Source organism: Pseudochaenichthys georgianus, unplaced genomic scaffold (assembly GCF_902827115.2).
Source record: "Pseudochaenichthys georgianus unplaced genomic scaffold, fPseGeo1.2 scaffold_1077_arrow_ctg1, whole genome shotgun sequence".
NCBI lineage: Eukaryota > Metazoa > Chordata > Actinopteri > Perciformes > Channichthyidae > Pseudochaenichthys > Pseudochaenichthys georgianus.
In genome coordinates, this window is record NW_027262039.1 from 1 (window position 1) to 23,934 (window position 23,934).

The window sequence follows — 23,934 nt, forward strand, 5'->3', positions numbered from 1 at the left end:
TACATCTGCTACAGGTGATACATCTGCTACAGGTGATACATCTGTTACAGGTGATACATCTGCTACAGGTGATACACACTCTACAGGTGATACATCTGCTACAGGTGATACACACTCTACAGGTGATACATCTGCTACAGGTGATACATCTGCTACAGGTGATACATCTGTTACAGGTGATACATCTGCTACAGGTGATACATCTGCTACAGGTGATACATCTGCTACAGGTGATACATCTGTTACAGGTGATACATCTCTACAGGGGATACATCTGCTACAGGTGATACATCTGTTACAGGTGATACATCTGCTACAGGTGATACATCTCTACAGGTGATACATCTGTTACAGGTGATACATCTGCTACAGGTGATACATCTGCTACAGGTGATACACACTCTACAGGTGATACATCTGCTACAGGTGATACATCTGCTACAGGTGATACATCTGTTACAGGTGATACATCTGCTACAGGTGATACATCTGCTACAGGTGATACATCTGCTACAGGTGATACATCTGTTACAGGTGATACATCTCTACAGGTGATACATCTGCTACAGGTGATACACACTCTACAGGTGATACATCTGCTACAGGTGATACACTCTACAGGTGATACATCTGCTACAGGTGATACATCTGCTACAGGTGATACATCTGCTACAGGTGATACATCTGCTACAGGTGATACATCTGCTACAGGTGATACATCTTCTGCTACAGGTGATACATCTGCTACAGGTGATACATCTGCTACAGGTGATACATCTGTTACAGGTGATACATCTGCTACAGGTGATACATCTGCTACAGGTGATACATCTGCTACAGGTGATACATCTGCTACAGGTGATACATCTCTACAGGTGATACATCTGCTACAGGTGATACATCTGCTACAGGTGATACATCTGTTACAGGTGATACATCTGCTACAGGTGATACACCTGCTACAGGTGATACATCTGCTACAGGTGATACATCTGCTACAGGTGATACATCTGCTACAGGTGATACATCTGCTACAGGTGATACATCTGCTACAGGTGATACATCTGCTACAGGTGATACATCTGCTACAGGTGATACATCTGTTACAGGTGATAGGCCTACATCTGCTACAGGTGATACATCTGCTACAGGTGATAGGCCTACATCTGCTACAGGTGATACATCTGCTACAGGTGATACATCTGCTACAGGTGATACATCTGCTACAGGTGATACATCTGTTACAGGCGATACATCTGCTACAGGTGATAGGCCTACATCTGCTACAGGTGATACATCTGCTACAGGTGATAGGCCTACATCTGCTACAGGTGCTACATCTGCTACAGGTGACACATCTGTTACAGGTGATACATCTGCTACAGGTGATAGGCCTACATCTGCTACAGGTGATACATCTGCTACAGGTGATACATCTGCTACAGGTGATACATCTGCTACAGGTGATACACTCTACATGTGATACATCTGCTACAGGTGATACATCTGCTACAGGTGATACATCTGTTACAGGTGATACATCTGCTACAGGTGATACATCTGCTACAGGTGCTACATCTGCTACAGGTGATACATCTGCTACAGGTGATACATCCGCTACAGGTGATACATCTGCTACAGGTGATACATCTGTTACAGGTGATAGGCCTACATCTGCTACAGGTGATACATCTGCTACAGGTGATAGGCCTACATCTGCTACAGGTGATACATCTGCTACAGGTGATACATCTGCTACAGGTGCTACATCTGCTACAGGTGATACATCTGCTACAGGTGATACATCTGTTACAGGCGATACATCTGCTACAGGTGATACATCTGCTACAGGTGATACATCTGTTACAGGTGATACATCTGCTACAGGTGATACATCTGCTACAGGTGATACATCTGTTACAGGTGATACATCTCTACAGGTGATACATCTGCTACAGGTGATACATCTGCTACAGGTGATACATCTCTACAGGTACAGTCAGTGTGTGAAGGAGAGAATGAAGAGGCTCAGGAGAGTTTCAAAGCTTTAATGACATGGCAGCGTTTACAGGTGCAGTTCATACATGAGAAGCCTTATGGGTAATACTCGGCTGGGGTCATTCCTATAGGTGTGTTTCTGAGTGTGCAGTAAGATGGCTTCCATACATGTCGATCAACAGCAGCACGAGTATCAAAGAGCGGGACCCTGAACGCAGCGCCACGAGAAGCAAAGCAAAGGTTCTACGATTACACAGCGTTCGCAGGTTCTTATACATGTCGTCTATCTGCAACCCAGGACATTAAAAAACATGAGGTGATTCAGGCGGAGCATGCAGGTTCTACAGCACACACTCAGAACTCAACCAGAAGCCCTATTGGTCCAAGAAGGAGGCGCTCTCTGGAGACGCCCTCACAAAATTGAGGAAATAACTTCAGAAAAAGTACAAAAATAACAAAATAAAGTTAAAAAACAAAGAGAACGACGTGGGTCGCTGCGAACGCCTGAAGGAACCAGGTGAAGGAACCAGGTGAAGGAACCAGGTGAAGGAACCACGTGAAAGAACCACGCGAAAGAACCAGGTGAAGGAACCACGTGAAGGAACCACGTGAAAGAACCAGGTGAAGGAACCAGGTGAAGGAACCACGTGAAGGAACCAGGTGAAAGAACCAGGTGAAAGAACCAGGTGAAGGAACCAGGTGAAGGAACCACGTGAAGGACCCAGGTGAAAGAACCAGGTGAAGGAACCAGGTGAAGGAACCACGTGAAGGAACCAGGTGAAAGAACCAGGTGAAGGAACCACGTGAAGGAACCAGGTGAAAGAACCAGGTGAAAGAACCAGGTGAAGGAACCAGGTGAAAGAGCCAGGTGAAGGAATCAGGTGAAAGAACCAGGTGAAGGAACCAGGTGAAGGAACCAGGTGAAGGAACCAGGTGAAAGAACCAGGTGAAGGAATCAGGTGAAAGAACCAGGTGAAGGAATCAGGTGAAAGAACCAGGTGAAGGAACCAGGTGAAGGAACCAGGTGAAAGAACCAGGTGAAAGAACCAGGTGAAGGAACCAGGTGAAAGAACCAGGTGAAGGAATCAGGTGAAAGAACCAGGTGAAGGAACCAGGTGAAGGAACCAGGTGAAGGAACCAGGTGAAGGAACCAGGTGAAGGAACCACGTGAAAGAACCAGGTGAAGGAACCAGGTGAAGGAACCAGGTGAAGGAACCACGTGAAAGAACCAGGTGAAGGAACCAGGTGAAGGAACCAGGTGAAGGAACCAGGTGAAGGAACCAGGTGAAGGAACCACGTTAGAAGAAGGTCGATGTTAAAACCCAGCAGACGACCACGAGAAGAAATCAAATCTAAAATATATAAAAAACTAAACTGCGTTGAGAATAAACACACAGACTTCCTCACGGCGCTCTTTGGTGAAACTCTTCCAGCTCCTCCAGCCGTCGCCCTCAAACACCAGCTGCTCCGCTTCCTGTTCAAACTGAATTTTCATAAATCTGTTTTTTTGGAATCACAGAGATAAACAGCTGTGAAGTGAATCCATCTGATCTTTCTAAGTCTTATTGAAATGGTTTTCACAGTTTTGTCGGATGCTAACGTGGCTAACGTGTGCGGCGAGTGGCGAGTGATGAGCGGTGTTCTGGCTGGAAGGCAGTGGTGGTGGGCGGGCGAGCGGCTGGCTAACTTCACAGAGCTCTTAACAGCATCTCTCTCTGCGGGAGACCTCCGTGAAGTCCTCTCTGAACGCTAACGCGAGTTTCACCAAAGCGTCTCTACTGCTTCTTCTTGCTGAACAGGCTGAAGCGCTTCTCCTTCTCTTTGTCCTTCTCTCTCTTCCCGGGACTCGACTCGTTGGGCAGCGTCTGAGCGCGACCCGACACCGGTGTTCCCGGGACGCTGCCGGGAGGCTCGGAGCGGTCGGAACGGTCGGAGCGCTCGGAGCCGGCGTTCAGGACCGCTGCGATCCAGGAACTCATCTCCTCCTGAGGGGGAGGCACCACAGGTTAGAGAGGGACACACACACACACATCACACACACACATCTCACACATCACACACATCTCACACACACACATCTCACACACACATCTCACACACACACACACACATCACACACACACACACACACACACACACACATCTCACACACATCACACATCACACACATCTCACACATCACACACATCTCACACACACACACACATCTCACACACACACATCATCACACATCTCTCACACACACACACACACACACACACACACACACATCACACACACACACATCTCTCACACATCACCCACACACACACACACACACACCACACACACACACATCACACACACACACATCTCTCACACATCACACACACACACACACCACACACACACACACACACACACACACACACACACACACACACACACACACACACACCACACACACACACACACACATCACACACATCCACTCCACAGAAACTGGCCTCCTTGCTGTCACTGAGGAACTGCACACTGCTAAAGCAGCCTCCCTCTCCTCTGTCCTCATCCTGTTGGACCTGTCTGCTGCATTCGACACGGTGAACCATCAGATCCTCCTTCGCTCTCCAAGAACTTGGAGTTTCAGGCTCTGCACTTTCCCTCCTCACCTCATACCTCAAAGACCGCACCTACAGGGTCACTTGGAGAGGGTCCGAGTCCGACCCTTGTCGATTAACTACAGGGGTCCCTCAGGGCTCTGTTCTTGGTCCCCTCCTCTTCTCCCTGTACACAAACTCGCTCGGATCAGTCATTAGCCCGCATGGTTTTTCATCCCACTGCTACGCTGACGACCCAATGGATCCTGCCCTTCCCCCGCTCAGAGACCCAGGTCGTCGCTCGCACCTCTGCTCGTCTAGCTGACATCTCTCAGTGGATGTCCGCTCATCACCTCAAGCTCAACCTCGACAAAACTGAAGTGCTTTTCCTTCCGGGAAAAGATCGTCCCTCTCTTGACCTGACCATCAACATCGGCCCCTCTGTTGTTTCCCCGACTCAGACTGCAAGGACTCTGGGTGGGACCCTAGATAACAACCTGTCCTTCACTGCAAACATCGCTGCTGCAACCCGCTGCTGCAGATCCACGCTCTACAGCATCAGGAGGACGCGTCCCCAGCTGACCCAGAGAGCCACGCAGGTTCTGGTCCAGGCTCTCGTCACCTCACTAGACTACTGCAGCTCCCTCCTGCTGGTCTGCCTGCATGTGCACCATCCGACCTCTCTCACCCAGAATGCAGCGGCTCGTCTGGTCTTCAACCTTCCTGAATGTTCCACACCACCCGCTCCTCCGCTCCCTCCACTGGCTTCCGGTAACTGCTAGAATCCACTTCCAGACCCTGGTGCTTGCGTACCATGCTGCGAATGGATCTGGCCCTTCCTACATCCAGGACATGGTTAAACCGTGCACCCCAGCACGTGCACTCCGCTCTGCATCAGCCAGACGACTCGCTGCACCCTCGCTGCGAGGGGGACCCAAGTTCCATCAGCAGGAACACGTGGGTTTGCTGTCCTGGCTCCAAGATGGTGGAACGAGCTCCCCTGACATCAGGACAGCAGAAAGCTCACACACCTTCCAGACTGAGACTCATCTCCTTCGACTCCACCTCGAGGATAGAACTGCTAACAAAGCACTTATATACTAACAAAGGACTGGCTCCTCTAAAGCCAGTTGAGGAGCACTTGAAATGCTTGGCTCTATGAAGCCTGATGTACTTTATGATTCTGTTTTCTTCAAGGTTGTGTCTTCCTGGTGGAACGCACTTATTGTGAGTCGCTCTGGATAAAAGCGTCAGCTAAATGCAATGTAATGTATTTGTACTCCACGACTCCCACCTCTGGTCGTTAGAGACAGCAGCAGGTAAATGTAAATACCAGTGTTTCTCAAAGTGTGGTCCTTGAGCGACCCCTGGTGGTCCGTGAGTATATTAGGTGTAAGGAAGTGCTTATATAACCTTTCTTTGTGTTGTTGATGGAATGTGTGAACGAGGCGATGCGGAGCAGCTGTCTTTATCAGGGTGAGGGTTAAGTGTTGGGGTGCTGAGCAGGCTGTCTCAATCCTCATGTCACCTTGTTAGTCTGTCTTGTTTTGGGTGTCATTCTGCTGTTCTGTTCCACCTGTGTCTCGTTGTCCTGCCGTTAGTTCCCCTGTGTGTCTGACTGTCTGATTGTGTCCACCTGTTGCCCTCGTGTTTCTCCTCCCCTGCCCGACTCGTCTCGTGATTACCCCTCCCTGTATTTAGTCTCGTCTCTTCCTGTGCTCCCCTGTCGGTTCCTTGTTTGTCCTCCCTCACGCTTCTCCTGTCTCCCTCCTTGTTGGTCCTCCCTCACGCTTCTCCTGTCTCCCTCCTTGTTGGTCCTCCCTCACGCTTCTCCTGTCTCCCTCCTTGTTGGTCCTCCCTCACGCTTCTCCTGTCTCCCTCCTTGTTGGTCCTCCCTCACGCTTCTCCTGTCTCCCTCCTTGTTGGTCCTCCCTCACGCTTCTCCTGTCTCCCTCCTTGTTGGTCCTCCCTCACGCTTCTCCTGTCTCCCTCCTTGTTGGTCCTCCCTCACGCTTCTCCTGTCTCCCTCCTTGTTGGTCCTCCCTCACGCTTCTCCTGTCTCCCTCCTTGTTGGTCCTCCCTCACGCTTCTCCTGTCTCCCTCCTTGTTGGTCCTCCCTCACGCTTCTCCTGTCTCCCTCCTTGTTGGTCCTCCCTCACGCTTCTCCTGTCTCCCTCCTTGTTGGTCCTCCCTCACGCTTCTCCTGTCTCCCTCCTTGTTGGTCCTCCCTCACGCTTCTCCTGTCTCCCTCCTTGTTTGTCCTCCCTCACGCTTCTCCTGTCTCCCTCCTTGTTGGTCCTCCCTCACGCTTCTCCTGTCTCCCTCCTTGTTGGTCCTCCCTCACGCTTCTCCTGTCTCCCTCCTTGTTGGTCCTCCCTCACGCTTCTCCTGTCTCCCTCCTTGTTGGTCCTCCCTCACGCTTCTCCTGTCTCCCTCCTTGTTTGTCCTCCCTCACGCTTCTCCTGTCTCCCTCCTTGTTGGTCCTCCCTCACGCTTCTCCTGTCTCCCTCCTTGTTGGTCCTCCCTCACGCTTCTCCTGTCTCCCTCCTTGTTGGTCACGGTCAGTGTCGTGTGTTTGTGCTTCCTGTGTTTTTCAGGCCATGTTTTTGTGTTTTTTCAGCTTTTAAATAAAACTCGCTTTTGTTTAGAACCTTTACCTTTGTGTAGTCTGCATTTGGGTCCTACCTTTTTCCACCATTCCTAACAGAATGAACCGACCCACATGGACCCACTCTCCCTGGAGTACACTCTTCAGTGTCATTATGCTGAGTGGAGTAGAACCTCGGCTGAAAGGGACAAAGAGGCTGTCCTCAAAAGGCTCAAACGGAGGTGGACAACGTGCCGTGGTTGAGAAGCCCGTTGCCTGAGTGCCAGTCTCCATTCTCTGACCCTTTCTTGGGATCCCGCCTGGCGTGTGGAGGTCCACGGAGCCTCCAGGAGACCTCTAAAAGACGCACGGTCAGGAAGCCAGCTCGTACTCAGGTACCGGTCCCTGCTCCAGAACCGGACCTCGCAGCCATGGATCCGTGCACCAGTACCAGCCCACACAGCTATGCTTCCGTGCTCCATTACCTGGCTCACACAGCCAGGGTCCAGGCTTCTGTTCCGTGCCCAGCAGCCATGGTCCCTGCTCCAGTACCGGTCCAGACAGCCATGGTCCCTGCTCCAGTACCGGTCCAGACAGCCATGGTTCCCTGCTCCAGTACCGGTCCACACAGCCATGGTCCCTGCTCCAGTACCGGTCCACACAGCCATGGTCCCTGCTCCAGTACCGGTCCAGACAGCCATGGTCCCTGCTCCAGTACCGGTCCACACAGCCATGGTCCCTGCTCCAGTACCGGTCCATACAGCCATGGTCCCTGCTCCAGTACCGGTCCACACAGCCATGGTTCCGTGCTCCAGTACCGGTCCAGACAGCCATGGTTCCGTGCTCCAGTACCGGTCCACACAGCCATGGTCCCTGCTCCAGTACCGGTCCAGACAGCCATGGTTCCCTGCTCCAGTACCGGTCCACACAGCCATGGTCCCTGCTCCAGTACCGGTCCACACAGCCATGGTCCCTGCTCCAGTACCGGTCCAGACAGCCATGGTCCCTGCTCCAGTACCGGTCCACACAGCCATGGTCCCTGCTCCAGTACCGGTCCACACAGCCATGGTTCCGTGCTCCAGTACCGGTCCAGACAGCCATGGTTCCGTGCTCCAGTACCGGTCCAGACAGCCATGGTCCCTGCTCCAGTACCAGTCCATACAGCCATGGTCCCTGCTCCAGTACCGGTCCAGACAGCCATGGTTCCATGCTCCAGTACCGGTCCACACAGCCATGGTTCCGTGCTCCAGTGCCGGTCCACACAGCCATGGTCCCTGCTCCAGTACCAGTCCATACAGCCATGGTCCCTGCTCCAGTACCGGTCCAGACAGCCATGGTTCCATGCTCCAGTACCGGTCCACACAGCCATGGTACCGTGCTCCAGTACCATCCCACACAGCCATGGTTCCGTGTTCCGGTCCCTTGCCCAGCAGCCATGGTTCCTCGTCTCCTGTTGGCTCTCCGGCCGACGCCAGCTCCCCGTGTCCTGTTGGCGTACCGACCGTCTCAAGTCCCCTCTCGAGTCCCCTCTCGAGTCCCCTCTCGAGTCCCCTCTCGAGTCCCCTCTCCAGTCCCCTCTCCAGTCCCCTCTCGAGTCCCCTCTCGAGTCCCCTCTCCAGTCCCCTCTCCAGTCCCCTCTCCAGTCCCCTCTCGAGTCCCCTCTCGAGTCCCCTCTCCAGTCCCCTCTCCAGTCTCCCCTCGCCCTCGAGCCTGGCCCCCTGACTTTCCCGGCCGCTGCCTTCGCCCTCATGTGGCCTTCGCCCGCTGTGGCCTTCGCCCGCTGTGGCCTTCGCCCCTTTTTTAACTCTGCCTTGCCCCTGGGCCGTCCGCCCGAGTCCCCCTTCTCGGCTTCTGCTTTGCCCCGGGATGTCCACAGGCCTTGGTATGAAAAGGTTTGAGAAACACTGATATACACAGAGCTGTTTCTGTGTCCCTGAAGGCAGCATCTCCCTCGTCCAATGGGATTAGTTCAGCAGGACATAATACCTTCATATGTTTAAATAAAATGTCCGACCGAAACATTTACAGAGCAGGTATTTAGTAATGAAATAAAAAGACTCACTTCATCTTTGGCTTGGAACAGATACTCGTTTCCATCAGCAGCTCTAAACAAAGAGAAACATGATATTACACAGGACTCTTTAAAGTAGAGACACTACACACTGATATACACCTGAACATCAGCAGGAGAGGACTCTTTAAAGTATAGACACTACACACTGATATACACCTGAACATCAGCAGTAGAGGACTCTTTAAAGTAGAGACACTACACACTGATATACACCTGAACATCAGCAGGAGAGGACTCTTTAAAGTAGAGACACTACATACTGATATACACCTGAACATCAGCAGGAGAGGACTCTTTAAAGTAGAGACACTACATACTGATATACACCTGAACATCAGCAGGAGAGGACTCTTTAAAGTAGAGACACTACATACTGATATACACCTGAACATCAGCAGGAGAGGACTCTTTAAAGTATAGACACTACACACTGATATACACCTGAACATCAGCAGTAGAGGACTCTTTAAAGTAGAGACACTACACACTGATATACACCTGAACATCAGCAGGAGAGGACTCTTTAAAGTAGAGACACTACACACTGATATACACCTGAACATCAGCAGGAGAGGACTCTTTAAAGTATAGACACTACACACTGATATACACCTGAACATCAGCAGTAGAGGACTCTTTAAAGTAGAGACACTACACACTGATATACACCTGAACATCAGCAGGAGAGGACTCTTTAAAGTAGAGACACTACACACTGATATACACCTGAACATCAGCAGGAGAGGACTCTTTAAAGTAGAGACACTACACACTGATATACACCTGAACATCAGCTGGAGAGGACTCTTTAAAGTAGAGACACTACATACTGATATACACCTGAACATCAGCAGGAGAGGACTCTTTAAAGTAGAGACACTACATACTGATATACACCTGAACATCAGAGGAGAGGACTCTTTAAAGTAGAGACACTACACACTGATATACACCTGAACATCAGCAGGAGAGGACTCTTTAAAGTAGAGACACTACATACTGATATACACCTGAACATCAGAGGAGAGGACTCTTTAAAGTAGAGACTCTACATACTGATATACACCTGAACATCAGCAGGAGAGAACTCTTTAAAGTAGAGACACTACATACTGATATACACCTGAACATCAGCAGGAGAGGACTCTTTAAAGTAGAGACACTACATACTGATATACACCTGAACATCAGCAGGAGAGGACTCTTTAAAGTAGAGACACTACATACTGATATACACCTGAACATCAGCAGGAGAGGACTCTTTAAAGTAGAGACACTACATACTGATATACACCTGAACATCAGCAGGAGAGGACTCTTTAAAGTAGAGACACTACATACTGATATACACCTGAACATCAGCTGGAGAGGACTCTTTAAAGTAGAGACACTACACACTGATATACACCTGAACATCAGCAGGAGAGGACTCTTTAAAGTAGAGACACTACATACTGATATACACCTGAACATCAGAGGAGAGGACTCTTTAAAGTAGAGACACTACACACTGATATACACCTGAACATCAGCAGGAGAGGACTCTTTAAAGTAGAGACACTACATACTGATATACACCTGAACATCAGAGGAGAGGACTCTTTAAAGTAGAGACACTACACACTGATATACACCTGAACATCAGCAGGAGAGGACTCTTTAAAGTAGAGACACTACACACTGATATACACCTGAACATCAGCAGGAGAGGACTCTTTAAAGTAGAGACACTACACACTGATATACACCTGGACATCAGCAGGAGAGGACTCTTTAAAGTAGAGACACTACACACTGATATACACCTGAACATCAGCAGGAGAGGACTCTTTAAAGTAGAGACACTACACACTGATATACACCTGTCCTGAATATGATAATACATAAAGTTCCCTCACCGTAGTTTGAAGACGTGCTTCTTCTTCTTGTATTCTGAGGCCACGTCACAGACGGCGTCCTGCAGGCGCAGCGATGTTTCTCCGTGATACGAGAGGCCAGTCGCCGCCGCCTTCCCGTCTTTATAGAAACTCACTTCCTGTTTGTTGACCACGCAGTACACGTTGTGCCACGACCTGCCAATCAAAGTCAAAGTCAACTTTATTGTCAATCTTTCAGTTTGTGGTTACAGAGAGATCGAAATACCGTTTCCCACAATCCAGAGGAATACAAAATACAAATATATATACAAATATGTATATCCTACATATACTCAACAACAGACACATTTATACATTAAGACCTAAATAAAAGCACAACAATCAATAAATACAAAATAACAGTCACATCAACATCTCAGGGAAATGAACATTAGTGCAGACGGTCCGTAGCGGCGAGAGGATGAATAATACATTCCTCACACACGTAATGTATATATAATATCCTGCGTTATACTTTGTTACTGTACATTTCTATTTTCCACATGTATATTTGAGATGTTCACATTTTGGATTGATTATTTCTAGTCTTTTAAATTCTCTAATGTTCCATGCCTCTTCTTTTTATGTAGCTGCAACACAAACATTTCCCACATTGGGATCAACAAAGTACTTCTTATTTTATCTTATCTTATACAACAGTCTGGAACTTTATCGACAACCAAAGCTAACACAGCAGCCAGACGTCTCATATTGCTTAAGTGGAAATAAACCTTTCCTGCAACTTTAAGCTGTGGATTAAATATCTTACACATCATTTGACATTAGAGAAAATTGGAAATTTGTTGGAGGCCTTCTTGTTAGACCCCTCCCACTCGTGTGTGTGCCTGTGTTTACCTATTGGAGGCTTTCTTGTTAGGCCCCTCCCACTCGTGTGTGTGTCTGTGTTTACCTATTGGAGGCTTTCTTGTTAGGCCCCTCCCACTCGTGTGTGTGTCTGTGTTTACCTATTGGAGGCTTTCTTGTTAGGCCCCTCCCACTCGTGTGTGTGTCTGTGTTTGCCTGTTGGAGGCCTTCTTGTTAGGCCCCTCCCACTCGTGTGTGTGTCTGTGTTTACCTATTGGAGGCTTTCTTGTTAGGCCCCTCCCACTCGTGTGTGTGTCTGTGTTTGCCTGTTGGAGGCCTTCTTGTTAGGCCCCTCCCACTCGTGTGTGTGTCTGTGTTTACCTATTGGAGGCCTTCTTGTTAGACCCCTCCCACTCGTGTGTTTCTCTGTGTTTGCCTGTTGGAGGCCTTCTTGTTAGGCCCCTCCCACTCGTGTGTGTGTCTGTGTTTACCTATTGGAGGCTTTCTTGTTAGGCCCCTCCCACTCGTGTGGGTGCCTGTGTTTACCTATTGGAGGCCTTCTTGTTAGACCCCTCCCACTCGTGTGTGTGCCTGTGTTTACCTATTGGAGGCTTTCTTGTTAGGCCCCTCCCACTCGTGTGTGTGTCTGTGTTTACCTATTGGAGGCTTTCTTGTTAGGCCCCTCCCACTCGTGTGTGTGTCTGTGTTTACCTATTGGAGGCCTTCTTGTTAGGCCCCTCCCACTCGTGTGTTTCTCTGTGTTTGCCTGTTGGAGGCCTTCTTGTTAGGCCCCTCCCACTCGTGTGTGTGTCTGTGTTTACCTATTGGAGGCTTTCTTGTTAGGCCCCTCCCACTCGTGTGGGTGCCTGTGTTTACCTATTGGAGGCCTTCTTGTTAGACCCCTCCCACTCGTGTGTGTGCCTGTGTTTACCTATTGGAGGCTTTCTTGTTAGGCCCCTCCCACTCGTGTGTGTGTCTGTGTTTACCTATTGGAGGCTTTCTTGTTAGGCCCCTCCCACTCGTGTGTGTGTCTGTGTTTGCCTGTTGGAGGCCTTCTTGTTAGGCCCCTCCCACTCGTGTGTGTGTCTGTGTTTACCTATTGGAGGCTTTCTTGTTAGGCCCCTCCCACTCGTGTGTTTCTCTGTGTTTGCCTGTTGGAGGCCTTCTTGTTAGGCCCCTCCCACTCGTGTGTGTGTCTGTGTTTACCTATTAGAGGCCTTCTTGCTAGGCCCCTCCCACTCGTGTGTTTCTCTGTGTTTACCTGTTGGAGGCCTTCTTGTTAGGCCCCTCCCACTCGTGTGTTTCTCTGTGTTTGCCTGTTGGAGGCCTTCTTGTTAGGCCCCTCCCACTCGTGTGTGTGTCTGTGTTTACCTATTAGAGGCCTTCTTGCTAGGCCCCTCCCACTCGTGTGTTTCTCTGTGTTTACCTGTTGGAGGCCTTCTTGTTAGGCCCCTCCCACTCGTGTTTCCGGTGCAGGTTCCCCTCCAGCAGGGTCCCGGCATCGGGGGTGTGGGGGGGCAGCGTGGAGGCCTGGCTGCTCTTCTTCCTGGAGGGGGGGGGGTGAGCTGCCGGGGCTCGGGTCCTTAGAGCCGCCGTCACCGTTCACCATGGGGGGGGGCGACCACCCCCTCCTGACACACACACACACACACAGTCATTATGAGGGTCTTAGACCAGAGGTCATGACGGCAGATGCGCGTCACTACAACTCGCATGACTGATATAGGATCAATTTAATAGTCGTGCAAAACACACACAACGCACTTTTGACCCCCGCAACATATATGAACAATCACCAAAACAAATGTGCAGGCCACGCCCACTTCCGTTTTTGACATAAACTCCCCCACTTTCTTTTAAACTAACGAAAATCGCTACGTAAATCTAAAGTGCGGGGACGAAACAAAAGCCTCTTGGAGGTGTATAAAAAAACATACAGGAAGTCGGCCATTTTGAATTTGGCGTTGGGAAAACGCTATTAATCCAGTTTTCCCTCTCCGTACTTCATCTGATGGACTCCAAGTTCGGCGGGTAGCGGCTAACCCCCTAACCCTAACAATATATATATATTATGTGAAGAGCTGTAACACTAATATTTAGGAACAATTCAAATGTATTTTATCAAAACAACACACGTTTAATTCCAGAATAAATAAAGGTAATACATAAAGGTGTGGTACTGACCGGGGGGGATTCTGGGTCGGAGGGCAGTCCGTTCTGAGTGACGCTGCAGAGACACAAACACTTCCTGTTACTGAACGCCTTTACTCTGGAAACAGGAAGTACACATGGTGTTTTATTTTTGAAAACCTCTGCTGCTGAGCTTCCTCCTGCTGAGGCTCGGGGGAGGGGGAGGGGGGGGGTCTCCTCCTCTGAAGCTCCTCCTCCTGCAGCCGGCGCACCTCCAGCAGCTCCATCTGGGGGGGGATATATATATTAATGTTATTATATGGAGGGGGGGGGGCATGTGAGGATCAGCTGTAATGCACACTGCAGGGAGAGTACAATAAATACATCCCTTTTTCTGTTGAATCATATTATTAAATATAATTCTTTCTCTACATTTTTGATCCAGACAATGTCCAGAACAGGACAGAGGAGGTGTTTCAGTGCTATATATATATATATAGTGTAGTACTATATACAGTATGTAAGGTGTGTTCTGACCGTGGTGAGCCTCTCCAGGGCGGAGAACCTCTCCTCCCAGGTGGCAGCAGACTTCTCGAAGGCTTCGTGGCGCTTGATGAGCTTCTCCACCTCGTCCACGCTGTAGCCCACCTCCCTGGAGGACAGGTAGGGCTCCTGGCCCAGCAGCCAGGCCTCGGCCACGCCCGCGTCCCGGGAGAACTGGTGCACCTCGAGCACTGAGGGGGGACAGGGGTTAGTGTCACGATTCTCATGTCATGTCACGTTTTTTATGTCTAGGTCTGGGTGTTTTGCTGTTCTCCCTGTCACGTTTTCCTCCTGGTTTCTTGTCTGGTCCTTCTCCCTGTGTTTCTCCTCCTGTCGTTAGTTTCCCTGGTGTCTAGTTGTCTGATTGTGTTCACCTGTGGCCCCTGTGTTTTCCTCCTGTCGTCAGTTTCCCTGGTGTCTAGTTGTCTGATTGTGTTCACCTGTGGCCCCTGTGTTTTCCTCCTGTCGTCAGTTTCCCTGGTGTCTAGTTGTCTGATTGTGTTCACCTGTGGCCCCTGTGTTTCTCCTACTGTCGTTAGTTTCCCTGGTGTCTAGTTGCCTGATTGTGTTCACCTGTGGCCCTTGTGTTTCTCCTCCCTGTCGTTAGTTTCCCTGGTGTCTAGTTGTCTGATTGTGTTCACCTGTGGCCCCTGTGTTTTCCTCCTGTCGTTAGTTTCCCTGGTGTCTAGTTGTCTGACTGTGTTCACCTGTGGCCCCTGTGTTTTCCTCCTGTCGTTAGTTTCCCTGGTGTCTAGTTGTCTGATTGTGTTCACCTGTGGCCCTTGTGTTTCTCCTCCTGTCGTTAGTTTCCCTGGTGTCTAGTTGTCTGACTGTGTTCACCTGTGGCCCCTGTGTTTCTCCTCCTGTCGTTAGTTTCCCTGGTGTCTAGTTGTCTGATTGTGTTCACCTGTGGCCCTTGTGTTTCTCCTCCTGTCGTTAGTTTCCCTGGTGTCTAGTTGTCTGACTGTGTTCACCTGTGGCCCTTGTGTTTCTCCTCCTGTCGTCAGTTTCCCTGGTGTCTAGTTGCCTGACTGTGTTCACCTGTGGCCCCTGTGTTTTCCTCCTGTCGTTAGTTTCCCTGGTGTCTAGTTGTCTGATTGTGTTCACCTGTGGCCCTTGTGTTTCTCCTCCTGTCGTTAGTTTCCCTGGTGTCTAGTTGCCTGACTGTGTTCACCTGTGGCCCTTGTGTTTCTCCTCCTGTCGTCAGTTTCCCTGGTGTCTAGTTGCCTGACTGTGTTCACCTGTGGCCCCTGTGTTTCTCCTCCTGTCGTCAGTTTCCCTGGTGTCTAGTTGTCTGATTGTGTTCACCTGTGGCCCTTGTGTTTCTCCTCCCCTGCCCGGCTGTTTCTCGTCTTGTGATTACCCCTCCCTGTATTTAGTCTTGTCTCTTCCTGTGTTCAGTGTCGGTTCGTCTTTTGTTGGTGACGGAGTTCACCGTGGAGTGTTTTGTTTGTCCATGTGATATGTTAGCCCTTGAAATAAAGGTATTATCAGTATTATCTGCGTTTGGGTCCTACCTGCTTCACTCCTCGTATGAGTTAGAGTCTCTGCACCCGGCTGAGGTGCTTTGTAATATTCAGGTTTCTATGAACACGTTGTGTGTAGTAGTGTGTGTGAAGTGTGAGGAGATCCAATCTATAATTCAAATCTGCTCAGCGTCTCGTTAAAGGGCAGCGAGCGCCTGAAGATAGTGACGCTGAGTCATCACTGCAGCGTCCAATCAGCTTCCAGCCTGCAGCGTCCAATCAGCTGCCAGCCTGCAGCTTTATATTATTCATACTTTTTCTCTACCTTTTTTCTTGTTAACTCACAAATACCTGTCAATCTTTTAAAATGCTTCTTAATTGATGATTGTTTTAAGACTTTGAAGACTTTTTTATTATAATGCAGCTTCTCCTCGTTAGATTCTTCATCTGTTTCTACATTTGGAGTTTTCCTTCCTGTCTGTGAGACTTCCTGTTTCCTCCCGCTCACCCAGTCTCAGCCACTCCCAGCGGTCCTCCCACTTATCGATCATCTCCTTCCTCTTGTCCGTCAGCTGCAGCAGCTTCTCCTTGATCTGAGGACAACACAAGGGTTAGAGAAGTACTACGAGTACTACTACTACTACTGCTGCAACTGGTGATAATACTACTGCTACTACTACTGCTACTACTACCACTACTACTACTGCTACTACTACTACTACTACTACTACTACTACTACTACTACTGCAACTGGTGATAATACTACTGCTACTACTACTGCTACTACTACCACTACTACTACTACTACTAATACTACTACTACTACTACTACTACTACTGCTGCAACTGGTGATAATACTACTGCTACTACTACTGCTACTACTACCACTACTACTACTACTAATACTACTACTACTACTACTACTACTACTACTACTACTGCAACTGGTGATAATACTACTGCCACTACTACTACTACTACTAATACTACTACTACTACTACTACTACTACTACTAATACTACTACTACTACTACTACTACTGCTACTACTACTACTACTACTACTAATACTACTACTACTACTACTACTGCTACTACTGCTACTACTGCTACTACTACTACTACTACTACTACTGCTACTGCTACTACTACTACTACTACTACTACTGCTACTACTACTACTACTACTACTACTACTACTACTACTACTGTTACTACTACTACTACTACTACTACTACTACTACTACTACTACTACTACTGCTACTACTACTACTACTACTACTACTGCAACTGGTGATAATACTACTGCTACTACTACTGCTACTACTACTACTACTACTACTACTACTACTGCTACTACTACTACTACTACTACTACTACCACTACTACTACTACCACTACTACTACTACTACTACTACTACTACTACTACTACTACTGCAACTGGTGATAATACTACTGCCACTACTACTACTACTACTAATACTACTACTACTACTACTACTACTACTACTAATACTACTACTACTACTACTACTACTGCTACTACTACTACTACTACTAATACTACTACTACTACTACTACTGCTACTACTGCTACTACTGCTACTACTACTACTACTACTACTACTACTACTGCTACTGCTACTACTACTACTACTACTACTACTGCTACTACTACTACTACTACTACTACTACTACTACTACTGTTACTACTACTACTACTACTACTACTACTACTACTACTACTACTGCTACTACTACTACTACTACTGCAACTGGTGATAATACTACTGCTACTACTACTGCTACTACTACTACTACTACTACTACTACTACTACTGCTACTACTACTACTACTACTACTACTACCACTACTACTACTACCACTACTACTACTACTACTACTACTGCTACTACTACTACTACTACTACTACTACTACTACCACTACTACTACTACCACTACTACTACTACTACTACTACTACTACTACCACTACTACTGCTACTACTACTACTACTACTACTACTACTACTACTACTACTGCTACTACTACTACTACTACTACTACTACTACTACTACTACTACTACTACTACTACTACTACTACTACTACCACTACTACTACTACTACTACTACTACTACTACTACTACTACTACTACTACTACTGCTACTACTACTACTGCTACTACTACTACTACTACTACTACTAGGTAGTAGCTTTGCCGATATCTGTGTTGATAGGTAACAGATTAAGAGCGGTGAATCATCTTAGATACAGGAAGCACTCAAAGCTTGTGTGAGTTTATCTAATGTAGCAGTGATTCCATGTCAGCCACAGCTCGTTACAAACACCTGACTGATAGTGTGTTTAACGAACTTAAACTAGCTTTATTAAATGTCAGGTCTTTGGCAGGAAAAACGTTTTTAATCAATGATTTTATCGCTGAGCACAATCTGGATTTTATGTTTTTAACAGAAACTTGGATTGAACAAAATAACAGTGCAGCTGTTCTTATGGAATCAACCCCTCCCAACTTTAGTTCATGAGTCAGGAAAGAATGCATAAGAGAGGAGGTGGAGTTGCTATTCTGTTCAATGATTCCCTTCAATGCAGGAAGACATCGTATGGAAACTTTGATTCTTTTGAACATGTGGCCCTTCAGCTGAAATGCTCCTCTCGAGCTCTGTTCCTAAATATCTACAGACCACCCAAATACTGAGCAAGCTTTGTGATGACTTCACTGAACTGCTGTCTATAGTGTGTGTTGACTTTGACCGTCTAGTCAGTGTTGGTGATTTTAACATCCATGTTGACAACCCCCAGGACAGAGGGGCTAAAGAACTGTCCTGAACCCCCAGGACAGAGGGGCTAAAGAACTGTTCTGAACCCCCAGGACAGAGGGGCTAAAGAACTGTTCTGAACCCCCAGGACAGAGGGGCTAAAGAACTGTTCTGAACCCCCAGGACAGAGGGGCTAAAGAACTGTCCTGAACCCCCAGGACAGAGGGGCTAAAGAACTGTTCTGAACCCCCGGGACAGAGGGGCTAAAGAACTGTTCTGAACCCCCAGGACAGAGGGGCTAAAGAACTGTTCTGAACCCCCAGGACAGAGGGGCTACAGAACTGTCCTGAACCCCCAGGACAGAGGGGCTAAAGAACTGTTCTGAACCCCCAGGACAGAGGGGCTAAAGAACTGTTCTGAACCCCCAGGACAGAGGGGCTAAAGAACTGTTCTGAACCCCCAGGACAGAGGGGCTAAAGAACTGTCCTGAACCCCCAGGACAGAGGGGCTAAAGAACTGTTCTGAACCCCCGGGACAGAGGGGCTAAAGAACTGTTCTGAACCCCCAGGACAGAGGGGCTAAAGAACTGTTCTGAACCCCCAGGACAGAGGGGCTAAAGAACTGTTCTGAACCCCCGGGACAGAGGGGCCAAAGAACTGTGTTGTGTTCTTGATAGCTATGGACTGACTCAGCATGTGACGGAGCCCACGCACAATAAGGGGAACACTCTGGACTTACTGATCTCAAAGGGTCTGAATATGGGAAAAGAAAGTTTGGGGCTCTCTGCTGGAACTGCTACCCCCGCGACCCGACCACGGATAAGCGGGAGAAGATGGATGGAAGGGTCTGAATATCTCTGAGGTCGTGGTGACTGATGTTGCGCACTCTGACCATTCCTGTGTGTTCTTTGAGAGCTCTATTTCTGTTCACACAAGTGTTCAGAAAGAGGTAACCACAAAGCGATGTTTAACTGAAAACACTAGAGTAAAAAATGTTTACTCAGGATGTTTCTTCCACACTTGCCCCTGCTAACACCTCAGTAGATGAGCTGGTAGATCATTTTAATTCAAAAATTAAAAATGTTATAGATGCCATTGCTCCAACTAGGGTAAAGGAAGTGACTGGGAAGAAAATATCTCCATGGAGAAAGGCCATGACCGTGAGAGCAGAAAAAAGAGAGTGTCGAATGTTCCACACCACCCGCTCCTCCGCTCCCTCCACTGGCTTCCGGTAACTGCTAGAATCCACTTCCAGACCCTGGTGCTTGCGTACCATGCTGTGAATGGATCTGGCCCTTCCTCCATCCAGGACATGGTTAAACCGTGCACCCAGCACGTGCACTCCGCTCTGCATCAGCCAGACGACTCGCTGCACCCTCGCTGCGAGGGGGACCCAAGTTCCATCAGCAGGAACACGTGGGTTTGCTGTCCTGGCTCCAAGATGGTGGAATGAGCTCCCATTGACATCAGGACAGCAGAAAGCTCACACACCTTCCAGACTGAAGCTCATCTCTCTCGACTCCACCTCGAGGATAGAACTGCTAACAAAGCACTTATATACTAACAAAGGACTGGCTCCTCTAAAGCCAGCTGAGCAGCACTTGAAATGTTTGGCTCTATGAAACCTGATGTACTTTATGATTCTGTTTTCTTCAAGGTTGTGTCTTCCTGGTCGAACGCACTTATTGTGAGTCGCTTTGGATAAAAGCCTCAGCTCAATGGGATGTAATGTAATACTACAACTACCACTACTAGTTAAATTATCCACTTTGTTACATTATATATATATTATTTGAAAGATGTTGGGCCACAGGTACCTCTATTTGAGTGACAGCTCTGAGGGGAAACAGAGGGAATGACATGCAGAGCATGGTCCCTCCTCTGGGGGACACAGCTCCAGAGCATGGTCCCTCCTCTGGGGGACACAGCTCCAGAACATGGTCCCTCCTCTGGGGGACACAGCTCCAGAGCATGGTCCCTCCTCTGGGGGACACAGCTCCAGAACATGGTCCCTCCTCTGGGGGACACAGCTCCAAAGCATGGTCCCTCCTCTGGGGGACACAGCTCCAGAACATGGTCCCTCCTCTGGGGGACACAGCTCCAGAGCATGGTCCCTCCTCTGGGGGACACAGCTCCAGAGCATGGTCCCTCCTCTGGGGGACACAGCTCCAGAACATGGTCCCTCCTCTGGGGGACACAGCTCCAGAACATGGTCCCTCCTCTGGGGGACACAGCTCCAGAGCATGGTCCCTCCTCTGGGGGACACAGCTCCAGAGCATGGTCCCTCCTCTGGGGGACACAGCTCCAGAGCATGGTCCCTCCTCTGGGGGACACAGCTCCAGAACATGGTCCCTCCTCTGGGGGACACAGCTCCAGAGCATGGTCCCTCCTCTGGGGGACACAGCTCCAGAACATGGTCCCTCCTCTGGGGGACACAGCTCCAGAACATGGTCCCTCCTCTGGGGGACACGGCTCCAGAGCATGGTCCCTCCTCTGGGGGACACAGCTCCAGAGCATGGTCCCTCCTCTGGGGGACACAGCTCCAGAACATGGTCTCTCCTCTGGGGGACACAGCTCCAGAGCATGGTCCCTCCTCTGGGGGACACAGCTCCAGAACATGGTCTCTCCTCTGGGGGACACAGCTCCAGAACATGGTCCCTCCTCTGGGGGACACAGCTCCAGAACATGGTCCCTCCTCTGGGGGACACAGCTCCAGAACATGGTCCCTCCTCTGGGGGACACAGCTCCAGAGCATGGTCCCTCCTCTGGGGGACACAGCTCCAGAACATGGTCTCTCCTCTGGGGGACACAGCTCCAGAGCATGGTCCCTCCTCTGGGGGACACAGCTCCAGAACATGGTCTCTCCTCTGGGGGACACAGCTCCAGAACATGGTCCCTCCTCTGGGGGACACAGCTCCAGAACATGGTCCCTCCTCTGGGGGACACAGCTCCAGAACATGGTCCATCCCTCCAGCTGAGCTATTCAACGACCTGTCGTGTAACCTCTCCACCCTTTAGCCCCGCTCACCTCCTCAGAAGCAAAGTGTTTCCGGGCCAGCAGCGACTTCCCGAGCTCGATGCAGGTCGTGAAGCTGTCGTTACGAGCATCGATCTCCGCCTTGATGCCCTGGTGGTTATTCATCAGCAGCTCCACCGACGACACGTCTCTGGAACACACAGGAGAATGAGTCCTGAACCCTGAGTCAGCATTATGAGTCCTGAACCCTGACCTGAGTCAGCATTATGAGTCCTGAACCCTGAGTCAGCATTATGAGTCCTGAACCCTGACCTGAGTCAGCATTATGAGTCCTGAACCCTGAGTCAGCATTATGAGTCCTAAACCCTGAGTCAGCATTATGAGTCCTGAACCCTGAGTCAGCATTATGAGTCCTGAACCCTGACCTGAGTCAGCACTATGAGTCCTGAACCCTGAGTCAGCATTATGAGTCCTGACCTGAGTCAGCATTATGAGTCCTAAACCCTGACCTGAGTCAGCACTATGAGTCCTGAACCCTGAGTCAGCATTATGAGTCCTGACCTGAGTCAGCATTATGAGTCCTGAACCCTGAGTCAGCATTATGAGTCCTGAACCCTGAGTCAGCATTATGAGTCCTGAACCCTGACCTGAGTCAGCATTATGAGTCCTGAACCCTGAGTCAGCATTATGAGTCCTGAACCCTGAGTCAGCATTATGAGTCCTGAACCCTGAGTCAGCATTATGAGTCCTGAACCCTGACCTGAGTCAGCATTATGAGTCCTGAACCCTGAGTCAGCATTATGAGTCCTGAACCCTGACCTGAGTCAGCATTATGAGTCCTGAACCCTGAGTCAGCATTATGAGTCCTAAACCCTGAGTCAGCATTATGAGTCCTGAACCCTGAGTCAGCATTATGAGTCCTGAACCCTGACCTGAGTCAGCACTATGAGTCCTGAACCCTGAGTCAGCATTATGAGTCCTGACCTGAGTCAGCATTATGAGTCCTAAACCCTGACCTGAGTCAGCACTATGAGTCCTGAACCCTGAGTCAGCATTATGAGTCCTGACCTGAGTCAGCATTATGAGTCCTGAACCCTGAGTCAGCATTATGAGTCCTGAACCCTGAGTCAGCATTATGAGTCCTGAACCCTGACCTGAGTCAGCATTATGAGTCCTGAACCCTGAGTCAGCATTATGAGTCCTGAACCCTGAGTCAGCATTATGAGTCCTGAACCCTGACCTGAGTCAGCATTATGAGTCCTGAACCCTGAGTCAGCATTATGAGTCCTGAACCCTGAGTCAGCATTATGAGTCCTGAACCCTGACCTGAGTCAGCATTATGAGTCCTGAACCCTGAGTCAGCATTATGAGTCCTGAACCCTGACCTGAGTCAGCATTATGAGTCCTGACCTGAGTCAGCATTATGAGTCCTGAACCCTGACCTGAGTCAGCATTATGAGTCCTGACCTGAGTCAGCATTATGAGTCCTGAACCCTGACCTGAGTCAGCACTATGAGTCCTGAACCCTGAGTCAGCATTATGAGTCCTGACCTGAGTCAGCATTATGAGTCCTAAACCCTGACCTGAGTCAGCACTATGAGTCCTGAACCCTGAGTCAGCATTATGAGTCCTGACCTGAGTCAGCATTATGAGTCCTAAACCCTGACATGAGTCAGCATTATGAGTCCTAAACCCTGAGTCAGCATTATGAGTCCTGAACCCTGAGTCAGCATTATGAGTCCTGAACCCTGACCTGAGTCAGCATTATGAGTCCTGAACCCTGAGTCAGCATTATGAGTCCTAAACCCTGAGTCAGTATTATGAGTCCTGAACCCTGAGTCAGCATTATGAGTCCTGAACCCTGACCTGAGTCAGCACTATGAGTCCTGAACCCTGAGTCAGCATTATGAGTCCTGACCTGAGTCAGCATTATGAGTCCTAAACCCTGACCTGAGTCAGCACTATGAGTCCTGAACCCTGAGTCAGCATTATGAGTCCTGACCTGAGTCAGCATTATGAGTCCTGAACCCTGAGTCAGCATTATGAGTCCTGAACCCTGAGTCAGCATTAT

General features: G+C 49.2%; 1 protein-coding gene across 1 annotated transcript in view; it reads right to left on the reverse strand.

Annotated features, from left to right (window-relative positions):
• Positions 1–2,033: 2,033 nt before the first annotated feature.
• LOC117440624 (spectrin beta chain, non-erythrocytic 1-like) overlaps positions 2,034–23,934 on the reverse strand; it is a 45,813-nt gene continuing 23,912 nt past the window's right edge. Inside the window, 10 exon segments of the mRNA XM_034076861.1 lie at positions 2,034–3,983; positions 9,224–9,266; positions 11,134–11,307; positions 13,382–13,507; positions 13,509–13,589; positions 14,144–14,182; positions 14,266–14,372; positions 14,623–14,819; positions 16,603–16,687; positions 21,915–22,053. Of these exon segments, the coding sequence (XP_033932752.1) occupies positions 3,774–3,983; positions 9,224–9,266; positions 11,134–11,307; positions 13,382–13,507; positions 13,509–13,589; positions 14,144–14,182; positions 14,266–14,372; positions 14,623–14,819; positions 16,603–16,687; positions 21,915–22,053 (1,201 nt within the window). The 3' untranslated portion in view covers positions 2,034–3,773.